Source organism: Dipteris shenzhenensis, chromosome 17 (assembly GCF_047967505.1).
Source record: "Dipteris shenzhenensis isolate YYH24624 ecotype China chromosome 17, Dip_SZ_1.0, whole genome shotgun sequence".
Classification (NCBI taxonomy): Eukaryota; Viridiplantae; Streptophyta; class Polypodiopsida; order Gleicheniales; family Dipteridaceae; genus Dipteris; species Dipteris shenzhenensis.
In genome coordinates, this window is record NC_141612.1 from 54,049,803 (window position 1) to 54,069,353 (window position 19,551).

The window sequence follows — 19,551 nt, forward strand, 5'->3', positions numbered from 1 at the left end:
CTTGGGTTACAAATGAACCCAAATCACTTGCAAGGTTTTGATGTCCAAAATCAAATCCTTTTGAGCTATAGAGCTAGGAACTCTACAGCAAAGACATATGGTAGAAAAAATCTCAAATAAAAATCTTTTAGAGACGAAGGCAAAATTATAAGAGCATTTGTCTGCATTAGAAATCATGAACTCGTGCAAAGGGAACAACTTAGTTTTGAAGCAACTAGGTTCAAAACTGTCAATTTGCAATGCGGTAAGAGACCTAGGACCACTAAAAGTCTTCTACTTGGATATGAAACTTTGAAACTCCTCTCTCTCTAGCTTTTGAATGGCATGAATCCTTAGAAGAAAGTAAAATTTTGTGCAGTATTGTTCATTGTTGATTTCTCGTGGTTCACGCAATTTTTACAGCCCACATTTATTATTCATTGACATCGTTTGATCAGCAATCAAATACCACAACTTCTACCTCAAACCAAACCAAACCAGGGGTGATATCTTAAAAAGTGACCCTATGCAAGGCCCAAAAAATACAGCAACTCATGGCAAATCAGCCCATGAACCCAGCCTAGGTCTATCATCAACTGACAATACAGAGGTGATTTCTGATCAAAAGACCTACTGCAAGGCCAATTAAAGGAAAAAAATTCCAACACTCTTGAAAAAACCAATTGCACTATAACCACCCAACCACATGATCTGAGACAAGGCACACCAAATTTGACCAGCTAAGGAAATAATTTGCAAAACTCAGCTCAGTTCTATCAATAGCTGACCGTGCAATTGCCAAAATGACAACTTACAAAAAATATCATATCGTCCGTTAGCAAGAAACCCTGCTCCAATAATTTCGTAGCTGTGCTATGTGCATTAATAACTCGCTCTTTCCTTGATTTGTTACACAGCTGGTCATGATCCAGGGTGGAATCTCATTGTGTGATTGCTTTAACAACATCAGAAAGTCCCTCAAATTTTCTTCCGGCTTCCTCCCCCCATTTTTCTTCTTCTTTTTTCTGTCGCACTTTGTGAAGACTATCGTTGAAGAGATCTGTGAAGAGATGGGAAAATTTGAGTACATTGAGGTAGAGTGGTAACAAAGGAAACTGTAAAACAGACAATAGTGCTGAAAAAAAGATGATAACCTTTTTATGTCTAAGCCAACTAGCATACTCCAGGTCAATCTTCTGAGGTGGAATGCTAGCATCAATTAGAAGCATAACTGAAACCAAACTTTTTGAGTGGAGGAAAAAGTCCTTTGTAAAAGCATTCCATCCTGTCCGAATATCCGTTGGAGCCTTCGCATAACTGGCCATAACATAAACAACCCAGATCAGTAGTGACTTCAATATCCATGATCATACTACACAAGTTCGACCAATAGAAAGATCCCAAATGCCATTCTCGCTACTAGATCAGTCTGACTGCCTGTCCTTGTATGACGCACCTGTCCAGTCCAGCAAGGCAATCGGATCCTTTCTAGTTTTTTCCCCCTCCTCTCTATTTACCCTCCCCCTGATTTACTCCCCCCCCCCCTTCTCTCCCCCCCCCTTTAAAGCATTGGAACAATTAAAAAAAGCAAAGCGCCCAAAATGAAGAAACATGTATACGAGGATTGTGCTTAAGAAGGAGATTATACACGTGTGAAGAGAGCACAAGGGAAAGGAGGGACTAAAAGCTGAAAGTGTATTCCACAAATGAATTTACCAACCCCAAAACAATTACTAACAAATGAAGCCACAATGAGATTGTAGCTTATACAAGAAAACCTAACATAGCCAAATAACTGGATTGATGTGGCATCATGATGTTGTACAACAGATCACACCATCAGCCACTCCCCTTAACTAGTCATAGGATTTTAGGAAGACTAATTGGTGGTCAGATTTAGGGTTATTAGTCTACGATTTAGAGTTTAAGATCTACAGTCTAGGATCTAGGTCTAGGATCTAGCTGTGAGAGCCAACCATAATCTAGACTACCATACATCACCATTCATTGTAATTTGTAACATTCATCGAGATTCCACCTAAACGGAATGCATTGCTCAAATACCCCGAGGACAAGTCTCTTAGTGCCTAGTGGCATGTAAAGGACCATGGTTGCAAATGTTCATCTGAAACAGATACAGCAGGGCCAACCATAATCTATGCTAACCTACATCCCATTCCATTGTAGCATTCATCAAAATTCTGCCTAAATGGAAGGGCTCAAGTACCCAAAGGACATGTCCCTTATTGCCTAGTGGCATGTAAGGTAACATGGTTACAAATGTTCATCCTGAAACATATACAACAAACGTGGAAGTACACAAAAACATATAATTCTATTGACCACTTGATATCTTTAAAGTCTCTCGTATCCAAGGCCTGTCCGAACATGGCATATTTCTTCTGTGCAAAGCCTCCCAGTGAGGATATTATCATACTATCCTCCGCGGGATTGCGCACAAGGTCAATGTGACCATATCCTAGTCTCTGTATCCAGCCTATTAAAAGCACATATCAGTCGCTACCATAGTGAACTTTTTAGAGGGGTCTTCAATTCTACTTCTATGGTCTTGAGACAAAGCAAACCATAATCTAGTGATTACTAGTTTGGCCTAGGACTGAACTATTCTCGTGGCAATGCCTAGCTACAGAACAGTACAGGCAGAGACTGAACTGGGAAAAAATGTGGAACCAGCTAGTCCAGGACGGCATGGGAAGAAGTACCTTCATTAGTTGAAAAGAATGGAGGTCAGGGAATGCACCTGCCAACAGGAAATTGTGAGGAGCTGCACAAGGACAGGAAAGGGATTAGTCCTTATTGAATTCCCAGCTAAGCAGTGAGCCCTGCTGTACAATCCAGTTTCATTCAATGAATGGAAGTACAATGATAAGATGAGTGCATGTGGGACAGCCAGGCCTTTTATAAAACTTAGAGCAGGCTGTTTTAGAACTGTGCTTATGGGATAATTCCCCAAACTGCCACATGGCAATATCCTAACAACATAAAGGACAAAGTACTACTTACAAGGCTAATCAAAAAGTCATTAAAGGCTTATTCCACATGCATCTGCTTGGACAGCAAAAGCTTTTCGGAGATCTGGTAGGATTAGTACTGGATCTGAAGTAAGATTTTCCTTTAGCATCTCAAATGCTGCAATTTGATTTTCAGCCCATATGAAAGATGCTCCTTTCTTCTGCATTGCACAGAGGATTTCAGCGAAGTGACCTATGAACCGCCTGTAGTACGAGCAAAGATTCATACTTCAAGGTCCATGCGCACTCCATCCATAGAGACAATGTGTCCAAGAGAGTGGATCTCAAGCATAAAGAATTCACTCTTCTTGGCATTTATGACTGAGTTCTGCAAATAGTATTGTCACATGCTTCTTATGCTCTGCCTCATCTTTTGAGTACACTATCATGTCCTCAAAGAAAGTGCCACAAAGATATGTGCTCTCGGAAGATTCTTTCCATCATCCAGTTAAAGGTGGCAGGAGCATTTATAAGCCCAAATGGCATAACCAAGAACACATACAACCCAAAGCTGGTCCTCAAAGCTGTCTTGGACACATCCTCTAGACGAATGCCTATTTGATGATACCCAATCTTGAGATCTATGCGACTGAAAACAGCTTAACCCTGTAATCTATCCAAGATATCATCTATTCTTAGAATGGGGAACACATTCTCCATGAACCACCCTCACTTGGCTCATGGTTTCTTCCTGCTGAGCTGCACTCACCCTATAAGGTGGCCTATTTGGTTAACTACTACCTTGCACTATATCAATCCCATGATCCTGTCTCTCAGGTGGAAGTTCCTCTTGCAATGAGTTAGGAAAACACTCTCCAAACTGATTAAGAAAATATGTCCGCTCTTTATCCAGCTTAGAGATTACAAATTGATTACAAAAAACTTAGTATCTTATGCAGATGTTTCATTACTGAGCATATAGCTGAAGCAGATACAACAGGGACTGACTCCCCCTTACGTTTGACATCAAGTACATGTGTCTTCCCTCTATGCTCAAGAGCAATCTTCTGTTTACATGTATCCACCAAAGCATGACTCTGTGACACCAAGGCCTACCTAGCAAAACATCACAGCCCTCAAGAGGCATAATATAAAATACCTCACTGTCCAAAAAGCTCTAAATGTGCAAGCGGAACTTTCCAATGATAGCGGTGATCGGAGTGCTAAACCCAAGGTAAGCTAAGTCTGCCTCGCTCATAGGTCCACCTCCTCTGCAAGGATTCCAAGTTTGCCTACCAACTCCGGAGAGAGAGAGTTTGCACGAGCCCCTAAGTCAAAGAAGATCAATGACATCTAATCTCTGACTTTGCCCCATGTCCTGCATACTCACTGATCACATCAAGCATCAGTCTGGCAAAAGGTTTGGGCTTCTTGTCTTTTTGCTCATCCCTATCATCCATTTTTGTAACTGGCCTTAAAAGAACTAAAGGGCAGTAATCTTCATCTACTCAATCATAAACCTCATAAATAGCCACAATGCAAGGTTCGGTCACTTCAGTCACTTCGCAACACTTAGAAATAAACTTCAACAACAACAATGGAGAGGCTACAATGCTCCTGCTCAATGAAAAACAATACACCACACACCCACTCGCCCCAAATGCCTTGGCGCCCCTTTTGGTAATTATTTGATGCTTCTGAATGAAAAATGCTTTACAACAGGAGTTCACCCCTGCACTGTTCCTCTTTGCAAATCCTCTATCCGTCTTCTGGGCATCTGATCGAAGTGCGCCACTAGAAAACCAATAGCAAGGTAATCTTAGGCATCCACTTCTAACTTGACCCAATTGAAAGGCATGCAAGCATTCAATCCACTAGCAAATTGTACTCAAGCAGCCTCAAGGCATCCAAACTATCCTTAAGCCTTCCCCAGGAACACCCTTGCCTCTGGGTGCTCGCTATAACATGTGAGAAACTACAAAGAACTGCAAAACACCACACATGCACTGCAAAATGCTTCAAAGCAAGAAAAGCTGACAAAAGTTAGCCCAAATCCAAATACCGCTGTCCGTGGGTGGCAGAGGGGCGAGCTCAATCCTCGCGCCTATCCCTTGGCCATGCTCCCAACAAGGTGCAGGTGACTTCCAGCTTCAGGGAGATGATAGAAAATGAAGAAAGAGAGCGGAAGGGGGCAAGGAATAGGCTGAAGAGGACACCGGCCTGCAGATCTGCCCCAAAGCCTCAACCTCGGGATCAGTGCCTCAAAAAGTGCACCCTAGCAGCAGCCCGAACAAGAGCCTAGGGGCTGCCCCTCAGTTTCGTACAGTCCGTGCAGCTGTACGAACTGCAGTAAATGCTCTGTATCCTTCCTGGGAATCCGTGCAAGCAACCGTACACAACCTCAGCATGCGTGCCTGCAACAGGGCTGCCTTGAAAAGCATGCAAGAGATGGAAGAGCAGCCAAAGCAGCAGCTGAACAGCAGCAAGAGCCAGCAAATGCAACGAAAACTAAAAGGGAGAGCTTCTGCTAGACCTCCCAGCCTCCAGGAGGGTGAGGGGAGAGAGATGGTAGGTGGGAAAAGGGCATGCACCTACATGCATGACCCTTAGCCCTTCATTAAAGCTCTAACCCACCTAACCGAAACAACGTTGGTTGTCCTTGGGCCCAACTTTTAGACCCGTCTCTAGAGCATTTGCCTTGCCTCTAGGACCTAGTGGTGCACCTAGACTTTGCCCCTAGGGACTTCTAGGAAGTGTGCACTTCCTCTAGCTAGTCGCTCACAGCCAAACCATTACTAAACTTAAAAACGATTAACCCCGAGTTAAGCATGGGTTGAGTTACAAAGTACTTTACATCACTTTTCATGTCCCTGTGACATAATTTCCTCTTAAAACAGCAAACTACCCAGGTTGTGGCTGAAAACTGACAATGAAAGTAAAGAAAATAGGCAAAAAATAGCCCATACCAGAATATATATCATCTGTAAAATACAACCTCGCAATGAACATATGGTATAGGAGAGCACGCGAGTCCAACCATAGATCAATGCATCCTCTATGGGAAGTGTCTAGAATACCCATCATGGAGACCTCACAGCAGAAATATTGTCAGCAAGCAATATCTCGGGTGAGACGAGACAATCGGTGCCACCAAGCGATCTCCAAATACATTAGCAATCTGAATGAAGGAAGGGGATGTGCTACCCTCCTCTCGAGCACCAGGCAATGCTCCAGATCTCTGCTCTGCTGAACCTGTAGGAGCCTGCACCGCAGTGGGCTCAAGTCTGGGTAGAGCTGCAAAATCTGAGGTGACTCGGCCAGATCACGCTCCTCCATCCACTTCGCATCCAATGCAAGATAGTTCTTGCACTTCCCCAGGTAGCGACGGGAAACTCTACCTTGTACTTGTTAGAAATTACCCAACAGAGGGTACACACAGCGGAAGACTGATAGTAATGCCTAGGAGCTCACACAGTGTGGTGTGGGGTGTAAAATCACAAACTTCTTAACTTAAGTGCATAAAATAGATGTGCAGACTTATCAATAGACAATGAACCAGCCAAATAGAGAAACCACCAAAATAATATATTTCCGTCCAAAACTATGGACACAATACAAAAGAGATAGATCCAGAGTCCCACCAATGATGTGGTCCTCTGATCTAACCACAAGGTCCTTCTCCTATCTGCTGGCTATCTCTAGACTCGAGCCCGCGTGCTCCACCTCAAGCGTCTGTGGACTTTCCGTCTAGTGTGTTCTTCTCCACCTTACTGCCTGTGAATCAGCCTAGGTAGGCAGCCCCTGCCAAGCTTTGTCTGCAGCACACAAGTCCCCTTGGTCCTCCTGAATGTAGGCCCCAAGATAGCTATTCCACTGCTCCAACCTGCTTGTGAATGGCTGCTCCAGAAGGTATGATGATCACAACACCTTGCTGCCCTAGAAGACAGTCAAGGTCCAGCCTCTAGGGAACTCAGTCTGCAGCTCACCTTCAATGAGGCCCAAGGGAATGTCTTCAGGCTGCTCCTGTCTGCTCCTCTTTCTACTGAGCTGTTGGATATGAAATGAGGCATGAGGCCTCTCCTTTTATAGGCCCTAAGGGCTGGCAAAAAAACCAAGCAGTCAGGCTGCCTATGGCCGACCCAAACAGGCCGACCAGGCCCTGACCTGGTCTGCCTATAAATGCCCCTTTGGGGCCCTCTTTTCTAGGGCCTTTGACCCACACTTCAAGGTAGGGTCCCAGCCCCTAGGTCTGCCCTACATAAGGCCTGGTTGGCTGGCTCCAACCAGCCCAACCAGCCTCTTCATATAGCCGACTCCCTCTGCTGGTCTGCCCTATCCTGTTGCGCCCCTTGCCGGCACCCTGATCTGCCAATACGTGTGCACCTCAGTTCCGTACTGCTGCTGACGTCATCCGTGACCTGTTCCAGCAAGACAGTCCTCCATGGATCTGCTCCTGACAACCAGGTTCTTTTCTTCCTTGGGATACCCCACCAACCATGAATGCTCCAGATCTGTCCCAGATCCACACATCCAGGTATTCTCTCTTTGGGCACATCCTGCCCTAGGTCTCCCTCCTGATCTGCCCATACGTGTGCGCCTCAGTTCCATACTACTGCTGACGTCATCCGTGACCTATTCCAGCAAGACAGTCGTCCATGGATCTGCTCCTGACAGCCAGGTTCTTTTCTTCCTTGGGATACCCCACCAACCATGAATGTTCCAGATCTGTCCCAGATCCACACATCCAAGTATTCTCTTTGGGCACATCCTGCCCTAGGTCTCCCTCCCCCGCACTCTCCTCATTTGGGGGCTTACAGATGGGGAGGTGACCTTTCCAACAGTACTTTTCTTTCCAATCTGTTCCAAAGCCAAAATTTCAACAAACTCTTCAACCTTGGACTGATCCTCAGAAGCAGGTTAGCAAGCACGTCACCATGGAAAGACTTCAACAAACTCACATGAAAGGCACTATGTATGGTCCAAGTTGCAAGTAACTTCAGCATGTAAGCGACATCATTAATCCTTCCAAAAACCTACTCAAAAGCCCTGTGTCCCTCCTCTTTGCTTGGGGGGACAAAGGTGTGGGAAAAGGAAGATATACAAGGAGAATAATGCATTGTAGATCTGAAGTACCCATCGTCATTATTGTATGGGATGCGCTTGGCTCGTGGGGAAGCGGTTCCATCAAGTCTATAAGGTAAGCCTCATTACGTCTATAAGGTAAGCCTCATTACGTCTCCCATCTTCCATCTCACAGAAGCACAACAACGTTCCACAAGCAATCTAGGACGTTGTTCTATTAACATTGGTTCAGTTCAAGTAAGATGGGAGACGTGACACAGGTAGTGTGGTAGCCCTCAACCAAATCACGAGGCCAAGGATGGTAAATCTACAATCGTGAACCACTCCAATCTGAGGGCCAAGTCGCATGGGTAGCGCTAGACAATGCTTTCACCTTTTAAAAAGCATTTTGAGCCATTCCACCCATACACATGGTGGGGTTGAGCATTCCGGGTCCCACTCCCTACATTTGTGGCATATTCCAATAATTGCCCATCGTCCCAGGCATTCCTATCTGCATCCCAGGTTGCATCCCAATGTTTGAGTACATCATATTGGCATTTGTAGGGGACATTCCACCCATCATTTGCTGCTGGAAATTCTGCATTCCGGACCCTTCTATGGGTGGTCCCACCATTTCCTGAAAAATTGATCCCCCTCCAAAGTATCATGGATGCATCATGGACTGAGGGAGAACTTGCTGTCCTTGATTGACTGAATGAAAGTTATTGGCATTATCCGCTACAGAGGAGACAGTGGGCATTTTTGATGGCCGTCCACTGAAAGATGCATGCATGTGAGTCTTCTTATGCTTCTTTAGTTTCTTCTTAGGCGTCTTTTTCTTCCAGGGGGAGCAACAATAGTAGGAGGAGCTTGGATAATCTCCGTGAAACATGTTGCAACTGCGACATTGCTCCCGCTACACTTTGCATTCGCAACTGAAAAAGGGCATTGGGATCAAGCTCCTCTACCTCATCTACCTCATCCTGTGAGTCCTCAGTGGCATGCTCACCCCACATGATACTATGCTCCTCTTCAAAACTCTGATGCTTTGTCTTCCTCTTGCCCCTCCTACTCGAAGATGGTCAACAACCTCATTGTTTGACATGCTTGCTAAGATTGATGGCTAGAGCAAAAATTGCAAAGAAGGTGTCCTTCACCCAACACTACCACGGCTCACCTCTATAGAAAGATGGTGGCAATCCCGGCAATTGAACCACTGTAACTGGCCTTAAAAGAACTAAAGGGCAGTAATCTTCATCTACTCAATCATAAACCTCATAAATAGCCACAATGCAAGCTTCAGTCACTTCAATCACTTAGCAACAATTAGAAATAAACTTCAACAACAACAATGTTGAGGCTACAATGCCCCTGCTCAGTGAAAAACGGTACACCACACGCCCACTGTCCTCAAATGCCTTGGCGCCCCTTTCGATATTTATTTAATGCTTACAACAAGGGTTCACCCTTGCACCGTTCCTCTCTGCAAATCCTCTCTCTGTCTTCTCAGCATCTGATCCAAGTGCACCACTAGAAAACCAGTAGCAAGGAAATCTTAGGCATCCACTTCTGACCTGACCCAACTGAAAGGCATGCAAGCATCCAATCCACTAGCAAACTGTACTCAAGCAGCCTCAAGGCATCCACAATGTCCTTAATCCTTACCCCAGGAACACCTTTGGGTGCTTGCTGTAGCCTGAGAGAAACAAGAAAGGACTGCAAAACACCACACGAGCACTGCAAAATGCTTCAAAGCAAGAAAAGCTGACAAAAGGAAGTCCAAATCCAAATAACCACTGTCCGTGGCAGAGGGGCGAGCTCAATCCTCACGCCTATCCCTTGACCAGGCTCCCAACAAGGTGCAGGTGACTTCCAGCTTTAGGGAGATGATAGAAAATGAAGAAAGAGAGCGGAAGGGGGCAAGGAATAGGCAGAAGAGGACACCGGCCTGCAGATCTGCCACAAAGCCTCAACCTCAGGATCTATGCCTCGAAAATTGCAGCCTAGCAGCCCGGACAGCAGCACCAGCAACCGTCCACAACCTCAGGATGCGTGCATGCAACAGGGCTTGCCTTGAAAAGCATGCAAGAGATGGAAGAGCAGCCAAAGCAGCAGCTGAACAGCAGCAAGAGCCAGCAAATGCAACGAAAACGGAAGGGGGAGCTTTTGCTAGACCTCCCAGCCTCCAGGAGGGTGAGGGGAGAGAGATGGTAGGTGGGAAAAGGGCATGCACCTACATGCATGGCCCTTGGCCCTTCATTAAAGCTCTAACCCACCTGACCGAAACAACGTTGGTTGTCCTTGGGCCCAACTTTTAGACCCCTCTCTAGAGCATTTGCCTTGCCTCTAGGACCTAGTGGTGCACCTAGACTTTGCCCCTAGGGACTTCTAGGAAGTGTGCACTTCCTCTAGCTAGTCCCTTAAACTTAACCATGATTAACCCCGGGTTAAGCGTGGGTTGAGTTACAAAGTACTTTACATCACTTTTCACATCCACGTGACAATTTTCCCTTTGAGCTTGTGTTTTGGGCATTCTCGTGCCACGTGCCCCTCTTCCTTGCAGTGAAAGCACTTATTGGCCTCCATCAAAGCTTTCCTTTCCTCACGTGACAGTCATTAGAGCCTGGCCTATCACGTTTCTACCCTTTGTTGAATGGAGCTTTGGAAGCATTCCATGGCTTCCTTGCTTTCTTAAAGCTATCAGACGTATTGCTCTTATACATGCTGGTTTTTCCAAGCAACAATGCATCAGCTGTGTGATAACATTTTCAATTAGCTAAGACATGTTGGTTACCCTTGTCTTTGTGCAGTAATCTCTGATTTCCTTGGGCAGCCCACAGCAATATTTTTCAATTTGCTCTCACAAAGGCACATGCCGATAAGAGCTAACCGGCAACAGGGGTTCCCAAAACTTTTTATTATACTCTTCCAAGTTATGATTGTTGGTTGCATCCAATTTGTGCCATGTTGTCATAACATCCACCTCAAACGTGGTGGTCAGCCAAGTAGCTGAGAACACCTGTTTGAACTGAACCCAACTGGTTGGTGCTTTGTTCTATAGCAACAAATTGATCCACCACTGTATAGCATTTCCCTCCAGGAAGGTGGCAGACTTTTGCATTTTAGAGGACTCGGTGAAGCTCCCTCCTGAGAAGACTGCATCAAACTGTTGCACAAAAGCCTTCAACCTATCTTGAGCTCTTGAAGGTCTCAAATTTCACTGCTGCCCCACCTTCCTTGTAATCCTTTACCTTCCCTTTGGGTGTCAAATTGTCATAAACAGATGGCTGCAAAAATAGAGGATGTATAGCATTACCTCCAGCCTGTCCCCCATTGCCACTACCCATTGGAGGGTTTGCCAAGCCAGCCCCACGCATTTCAAACATACCCGTGGGAGCTCCAAATTTCCCTAACATTCCACCTTGCATTTTTGGCTGCATGCCAATATTGCCATACATTATGTTAGGCATTCCAGGCTGCATACCCCCAAACATATTCCCTTGCATACCCTGCATACCAAGTGAGAACCTTTGGGTAGTTTCCAAGCATTCCAGGAATATCTACAGCTTGACCAGCCATAGCCAAGAACACTGAACCGCCACCAAAATGTCATGGATGCATCAAGGATTGGGGAAAAGCTTGCTGTCCCTGATTTACATTCTGAAAATTATTCCCTTGAGCATGCAACCCCACCAGGACTGTGTCCTGAAACACTTCATCGTCCTCAACGCAAGAGTTACCCTCAGGTTCACTACCACCATCCATATAATCATCAAGAATTTCCACATATTCAACATAGCATAGTCAGAATGTCGTCATTTATCATAGACATTAACTTCTAAACCTAAAGAGAATTGAGTCATGCTAAGATCTAAGAAACTACAATAGCTTCCACTAGCTCTGTGTGTGTGTGTGTGCCTTTGATGCAAATTCACAGCTGCAAATAAGTATGTTCATAGCTGCTTATAAATAATAAACGTAGTTTTTTGCAGCTGTAAATTCGCATCGAGTGTCTTAGGTGTGAAGAGTGCAAGTATAGCTACAGAAGCAACACTCAATGTCACTATAGCAACACATACCTCTTTTCCTGTTGTAGAGACTCCAGCTGGCATTACTCTCCATTAGCATCTTACAGCTATAATCAGAGAGCATCAGAAGCAGCACTAAATGTGGCTACATCTACACATACCATCTTCCCTCTTGTACAGGTTCCAAAAGATATCATCCAGAGACTACAAGATGTTCCAGTGATCCTATAAGCGGTTCTTGAGCCGGGCAACTAGGGCTAGAGCAGAAAAGCATTGGAAAGAAGTATTTAAGTACATCAGCTGGTAGGTGGTGGAGAAACATAGACCCAGGAAGAGGTGCTACAAATCCTTGAAGCATTGCAGCAGCCCAGCTCCACAAAGCAGAGAGACATTGACATTAAAGTTGTATAGGAGCACATCCATGAAAGAAAACTAATCTCTGCTGCTGTTAGAGCAGCCTGGAACATCCTGCGAGCTGCAAGTTGTGCTACTTTAACTACAACAGCATGGAGCTGTAGAGCAAGTGGGTGCAATAAAACAAGTTCCTACCAGTAATTAGACAACAAGTGCAATAAGTGCTTGAGCAGCCTCAGAGGGAAAAAACTTACAAGAAATGGAAGCAAAGGGTGCAGCGCTTTGGTGGTCTTGGCAGATGGTAAACAAGAAAAGACACAGGAAGCAGCAATGGAATGCTCGAGGCTTCTGCATGGCAAACAATAGAGAGCTGGCTTGACCTCTTGGTCTTACCGAAGAATGAGGGAATTAAGGCAACAACACACTGGTTTAAGCAAAACTAGAAAGAATTACTTTTTGAATGCATAATCCTTTATCCTTGCATTGAGTAATCCTATTTAAGCCAAAATGAGCCTTTCTGAGCCCACCTAATTGGGGGTCTTAATATTTTTGCACAGGGGGGGTGTCATGCAAATCGGTTTCCATACTGGTCATGATAGTTTTTGCCCATTAGCATATCTGGGTTACAATTCCCAATGTCTCGTGGTGTACATTTCAGTTTATAGTCTTCCCTAGCTTGGAAAGTTTACTTAGCTAGTTCATCCATCCTCAGTCCCTTGTGATCATTACATTATCAAAGGTTCTCCTGAGCTCATTGGGTTCCCTTGGGAACCAGATTCCTTCAAACCCATTGAGCCCTAAGGTCAAGGGATCTTACAAGCTAAAAGCCAAAACTTGATTTATATGGACCAAATCATCATGCTTGGAATATGCTCATTTATCAAACCATAGCAAAAGCATCATACTAAACCAGCCCATTCTCAAAAGAAATCATCAAATCTGCATGCATGAAATGCATATTAATGGAAACAGATGGAGGCACGTACTAAACATCCATGGCAATGGTTCCTTGGCCAAGCAGACTGTTATTGGAAGTCTATCTTATTCGTACTTCTTATCCAATAAAACGTAACATTCACTTGAAGTATTCCTAGAATCGGTGCTGGTTAGCAAAAAAAGAGAACGCCAAACGCAAAACGAGAATCAATCAAAGATAGCATATGTTACATAGAAACCTTCAGCAGAAGCATAATTCTTGAAGCGCTTCTTTAAAAACCTCTATGAATATGCATGCATACATGAAATTAAAGGCCAAAATAAATGTGAGCAACCCTACTGATATAAGTGATAAAGCTTACCCATAGCCTGGCAGATCAACCAAGTACCAACTCGCATTTATGAGATAATGATTGATGACCTGTGTCTTACCTACAAGAAAGTAGAATTTAATATACCTTTGTAAGACTAGAGTATATCCAATCGTACAAATTTAGATTTTCTGTTGTTCTAAAGTCCAAAATTCTACAAAGAAAATAAAAGAGAAAACAAAAGAAGAAAAAAGATGTAACAAAAAAGTTTTGAAAAACAAAAGGAAGACATACTTGGCAAGCAAAACAACACCATGTCGTCATCAGTGCCCAAGCATAAGCAGCTATACTGGGTTTCCAGGGGGAAGCAAGGGATGATAGTGTGTGTGTGTGTGTGTGTGTGTGTGTGTGTGTGTGTGTGTGTGTGTGTGTGAGAGAGAGAGAGAGAGAGGGTCTATGAGACTGAAAGAAACCTGATACAATAAGCTGAAAGGGTGGAGCTACTAAACGAGCATCATCACCCATGCTAAATGCTAAGTACTACATAGTCATAACATCATCATCATTTGTATCTATGAAAATTTGAATTTTCCAAGTGGAATTGAACACTTTGCCTATTTTGAAGAGGCCACCCATAAAAGGCAAAAGCAAAAAAATCAAACATAAATGCGATAACTCCCCTTGATTTGCGCCTGCGTCATTTGAAGATAGTGTGTTGGGATTAGTCGAGGTTGGAGGTGAGCGCAGAAGGAGCTCTGTTGCATGAGTGTTTCACTAATCATGAGCTGGTTGGGAGGGGTCTGAAGAGACATAGATCAGTGGAGTCAATGGCGCGTTGTGCCAAGACCGGGCTGATGAGCAAGGTTTCTGGTGAAGTGTAGGTAGTGGAGTGTCTAAACAAAGATGAGGGGATAGTTGGCCCAAAAATCGATGTGTCAGAGAAACGTGGTGAGGGTGCAAACAAAGAGAGTTCTCTCATATGCCGAGGCGGTTTCGCGTGAATTCAAAGGGGGTTTCTCGCCCTTGTCTGAGGACGAGCTTAGAATGCTGCTCAAGCTTGAATTGGGCTGGCAAGCTAGAGAGGCAGAACACGAGGGGTGGTTCAATGAGGGAAGACAGCATTTAGTGGTGTGTGAGGTGCCCTTGGACACGATCAAAAGAGACTCGCAAGGGGAGGCCTTTATCTCTTTTTCACTGGCAGAGTGCCCTCGATGGATGAACTCTTCCAATTCGTGGTGTTACAGGGAGACTTCCAGCCACCCTGTTTTTCTGGTCGGTTTCTTGGTAATGGTTTCTTCCTTTTGCACTGTATTTCTGAGGCTGAATTGGTCGGGAAAGCATTGGTTTTCGAAGGATCGATGGTGTTGGTGGTGCCGTGGAGCCCAACCTTCAGTGTCGATGAGTTTCTTTTTCATGAATGCCCAGTTTGGGTGGAGTTTTAAGACTTCCAATCTGGTTGGGTGATGCTGTGGATAGGATTGCTTCCTCCTTGGGGAGGGTTTTGCTTGTCCCGCATGCTCCAAAGAGAGATGTTGGTGTTCGCAAGGCATGGATTATGTGGAATAGGAGTCGAGAGACTCCGGACTTCTTCCGTATTGCCTTTCCGGATGGGGAAGTTCTTCGTCAGACAGTTAGATTTGGTACGTATCCTGATGCCTGGTACATTTGTAAAAGGACTGGGCATTTTGCAAGAGAATGCCCTGAGAGCGCGGAGAATACCAAACAAGCTAATGGTCCTTCAGTGGATCCGGTGCATGATACTCAGGCTCAGGCTCTTCCTGATTGAGCAGCGGTCCTTCCTGTGGAATGGGTCCTAGAGGAGAAATAATTCGATATCTGTCGAGGAATGCAAGGATTGTGCTGCTGAATCATGTCTTGACTGTTTCAAACACTTATTTGGCATCAGTGTGGCACTTTAGAGAGTGTCACTGGCGAGAAATTGAGACCTTCTCAGACCATTCTTGTGGGCCGAGGAGGGACGAGCAAGGAGAGTTCATTATGTCCCATGGGAATCTCTTAATCTGCCTAAACTGCAGGGAGGCCTATCCGTGCCGGATGTTGGTTTAAGGAATTTGGCTTTGCTGGCTAAATGGCTTCCTAAGTTTTTTGAATGTTCAGCTCCGTGGACAGAGGTGGTTCAATTCTTTGTGGACAAGGTCACAAGAGTGGAGGGGTCAATTGGCATGACAAAATCCTGTCTTGATTTTTCTACTTTGGCATGCTCGTGGCCATTCATTAGGGCCGGGGTCCTGATGACCATTTGGTCGTGGAGGAAGGACCAATGTGCAGCCGGGTCCTAGACCTTCGTTGATTCGCAAGGCAGTGAGAGCTAATCTGTTGATCAGGGTGCTCATGAAGAAGGATTCCCTACTAGGGGGTGTCCTTCAAGATATTTGCAGCTTTATTTAGTGGACCAATAACTGTTTCTACAGTGTAGGCCACGGGCAGTTTGCCCCGGGAGTTAACCAAATTTTGTATCTTGGTCATTACTGACCATCCACTTAATATAAGTCGGCTGGTTTTATTTTTATTTGTTATTTTATTTTTTAAACTCACCTTGATTCTCCCCCCTCTATCCATGACTAATTAGGATACATCTCGTACCTTTTCTCCTTCATATTCATCTGATTTCTCATCGCTACATTTAACAATAATTAACTTGTATTGACAGAGATGAAACATCCTTGTCGATTATCCTAACATTATGTGCTCATTAATGAAAGGACACCAACCTGGCACCAAATAGAAAGAGAGATGACATTCTATTTTAAGGATCTAGACTTGTTCCTTTTAGACATTCTTACAATGTTTGTATATGAAAGTTTTCTTTCGACGAGTGGCATAAATGCACTTCACCTTAGTGTTTGTTGAAGATCTTATATTAAGAGCATTTGGGGATCCTAACTCTCTAGCTAATATGCCCAAGCGAATAGCAAAAAACATGGAGTTACCTGGCTTTTTGGAAGTCTGAGCAAGTTCCTTCCTTTGAACTAATGCGTTGACCAGAGAAGACTTCCCCACATTCGAACGCCCTACTAACGCAAATTCTGGGAGGCCATTGTTCGGGCAATCTACGACTCTTGTACTGCTTTTCACAAATTCGGCCTGCTTAACTCGACCAGATATCGCATCACGCCCAAGGTAGATGTTTGAGCCAGGCAGCCTCCTTAAGGATTTCTCGTCCGCTAGAACTGCACCAGGAGGAAGGAACATATCCTCGATCACCTCCAGCTGTATTTCACTGGGCATAACGCCTTCTGAATCGGAGCAGTCGAGCTCTGTTTCACTGGGCATAGATTCTTGCAAGTTTGATGCAGGGTCCTCTCTTACGATGTCTGGTTTTTCCACGAGCCCCACTACCGCTGTAGGGGCCACCTTCGCTGTACTGCTGACGCGTAGGGCTAAGGACTTGGGAAAGAGGTGTGTCCGCAACACTGCTGCAGTCGGCTTGCCAGAGAGTGGGCAACACGTAGAAGAGACACAGCACCTCATACAAAGCGGACCCATTTCGATTCCAAAGCATGGCTGTGAGAGGAGAAAGTTGTGCCTCACAACCACCATGTCCAGAAATAATAGTGGCCTGTTTGGGGCATCAAGCTAAAGTTACAGGAAGACAGGTTCTCCTTGCCACTCTTGTGCATCTGCCTCTTTGTGGCAAGGAGCCCATCCTTTTGTTTTTGTAAAGAGGTCCTCATGGGTCTTGGGACATATCTCAAAGCAAAACACTACGTAAGCCGTGAGCTCTCGAGAACCTCATTTTTTGCAACCTTTGAGTCTCTCCAATAACAAGGCTGCCCAAATGGTGCAAAATGGAGGATTTCAAGGGATACAAATTGAAAGTGCAACTTAGCCCAATGAGAGAGAGCAAGAAGAAGAAGAATAGAGAGAGAGAGAGAGAGAGTGGGAGGGAGGGAGAAAAGAATGGACGATTTCAAGGGGATACAAATAGCAAGATGGACGATTTCAAGGGATACAAATAGCAAGTGCAACTTAGCCCAACCAAAGAAGAAACACGTTAAAGTCACAAATAATGTATTAAAATAGCTCATAACTTATTTGAGGAGAACAAAAAAATCTAACATCGTCTCAATCCCATAAGATGTGCGCATGCGCGCACACACACGCACGCACGACACACAGCATGCAAGCGCGCGCACGCATGAGAGAGAGAGAGAGAGAGAGAGAGAGAGAGAGAGGTTCGGCATGATCAACCTTGATGTCAACCATACTTCTCGGTGCATTCCAGTGGATCTTGTGTGTCACTAAACATCAACAGCAATAGTGCAATAAAATGAAAAAGAAATGGCCCAACATTCTCTTGGATTCCCTCCCAAACCCTCTTAAACAATATGTAAATCATGAATAGATCTACTACACCTTCAAGTAGTCTCTTGCGTGTAATGCAGATGTTACACCCTTTGCCTTTAATAGTAGTCCTACAATCTATCTAGATAGTTTGGTGTTCATAAGAAAATATACTTTATTGGAGACTTCCTTGTCCTTAAACAACCAAACTACATGGGCCATGCTTTAATGAAATCAATTCTCAACCATTTTGTATTGAGAGTGTCCAGCACCTCCTAGGTGTGTACTGAGAGGAGATGAAGACTGTCCGAATTCCCTAAGGAGCCTCTGTCTATTTCTTTTTGGGGGGGGTTGAGCAACTATGCTAGCAAATATGCTTCAAGTTGTAATCATCACTACCACAACCCCAATCAAGGAGGAAGCCGATTAAGGTACATCACTTTTATCTCTAATGCCACATGGGTCTCTAAACTTAATTTTGGTCGATCTTTGATGCCTCTAGAAGGCAATGGGTCCCACACCTGAAAAGATGAGGACCCACTATCTTAACTTTTATGTTGTGTGCACTGGAGTTAGGGTGGGTACACACACATACACACACACACACACACACACACACACACGTGCATGCACGCATGCATGCTCTCTCTCTCTCTCTCTCTCTCTCTCTCTCTCTCTCTCTCTCTCTCTCTCTCTCTTCCTCCCTACCTCCCTCCCTCCCTCCCTCCCTCCCTCCCCCTCTCTCTCTCTCTCTCTCTCTCTCTCTCTCTTTCTCTCTCTCCCTCTCTCTCTCTCTCTCTCTCATTATTTAATTGACTCTACCTTTTTACTCTACTTTATCCTTTGTCTCATGCTTGTTACTAGTGAAGGTGAAAAGGCATAAGGTCATTAGTTGGCAGTTAGCACATTTGGTTATACTTTGCATATGGGTTATTCTAATGATGAGATGAGGCCCATTTTTAAATGTTTTCATGTGAGGTTGTTGTTAATGCATTTGGAGTGCCACTACCTCTCTTAACTCTGCCACATACTATAACTTCTTCAAACAAGCACATGATCTAAGGATATGACCTGTTGTAGCACTTACCTCTATAAATTGCATCAACTCTTGGATAGTTAGTACTTTCTTTCCTTCATCTACTGTCGTGTGCTTTTTTGTGCTACCTCTAAGATCTTATCCTACTAACATCGACTGTAAGGATGGCCCTTTTAATGGCAACTATGAACGAACTTCTTTCTTTGGATAACATCTAGGTTTGCCTCTGATGGACTCCTTTCTACCATGTTCTTATTCTGAAGTTTTCGATTGGATTGATATCACTTAAGCATTGGATTGGATTTGGTAATGCCTAGATGAGTATGTTACAAAAAAACTTAAAGGATATTGCACTTGAAGATTAGCTAAGGGATTACTCTTGGACTTCTAAATGATTTCTTCAATTTGTAATTATTCGCATTGTTACTTGTGTTAGTCTAGTAGCACTAACATTTAAAGAAGCATTGATTGGATTTGATATAACTCGATAATTCATTTTACAATCAAAAAGCATTGTAGCATGTTCTTTAAGAGCGTATCTTATGACTTATGGAATTGCATATCCT

At 44.4% G+C, this 19,551-nt stretch overlaps 1 protein-coding gene across 1 annotated transcript; it reads right to left on the reverse strand.

The window, feature by feature from the left end:
- Window positions 1–461: 461 nt before the first annotated feature.
- LOC147892304 (GTP-binding protein At2g22870-like) lies at window positions 462–17,453 on the reverse strand. Its single transcript, XM_087388115.1, has 4 exons — window positions 16,596–17,453; window positions 13,696–13,765; window positions 1,134–1,296; window positions 462–1,039 (listed from the first exon to the last, which is right to left on the reverse strand). Exons 1-4 carry the CDS (start codon window positions 17,203–17,205, stop codon window positions 815–817), a joined length of 1,068 nt encoding a protein of 355 aa, XP_087244241.1. The 5' UTR covers window positions 17,206–17,453; the 3' UTR covers window positions 462–814.
- Between the last annotated feature and the right edge of the window lie 2,098 nt (window positions 17,454–19,551).

Bases quoted from the DNA above. Each gene is read 5' to 3' on its own strand.
- LOC147892304 (XM_087388115.1), bottom strand. From the start codon at position 17,205: ATGGTGGTTGTGAGGCACAACTTTCTCCTCTCACAGCCATGCTTTGGA. The intron at 13,766-16,595 runs GTAACTCCATGT...ACTTTCTTGTAG, and splicing joins TCAGACTTCCAAAAAGCCAG to GTAAGACACAGGTCATCAAT. The intron at 1,040-1,133 runs GTTATCATCTTT...ATCTCTTCACAG, and splicing joins GTTGGCTTAGACATAAAAAG to ATCTCTTCAACGATAGTCTT.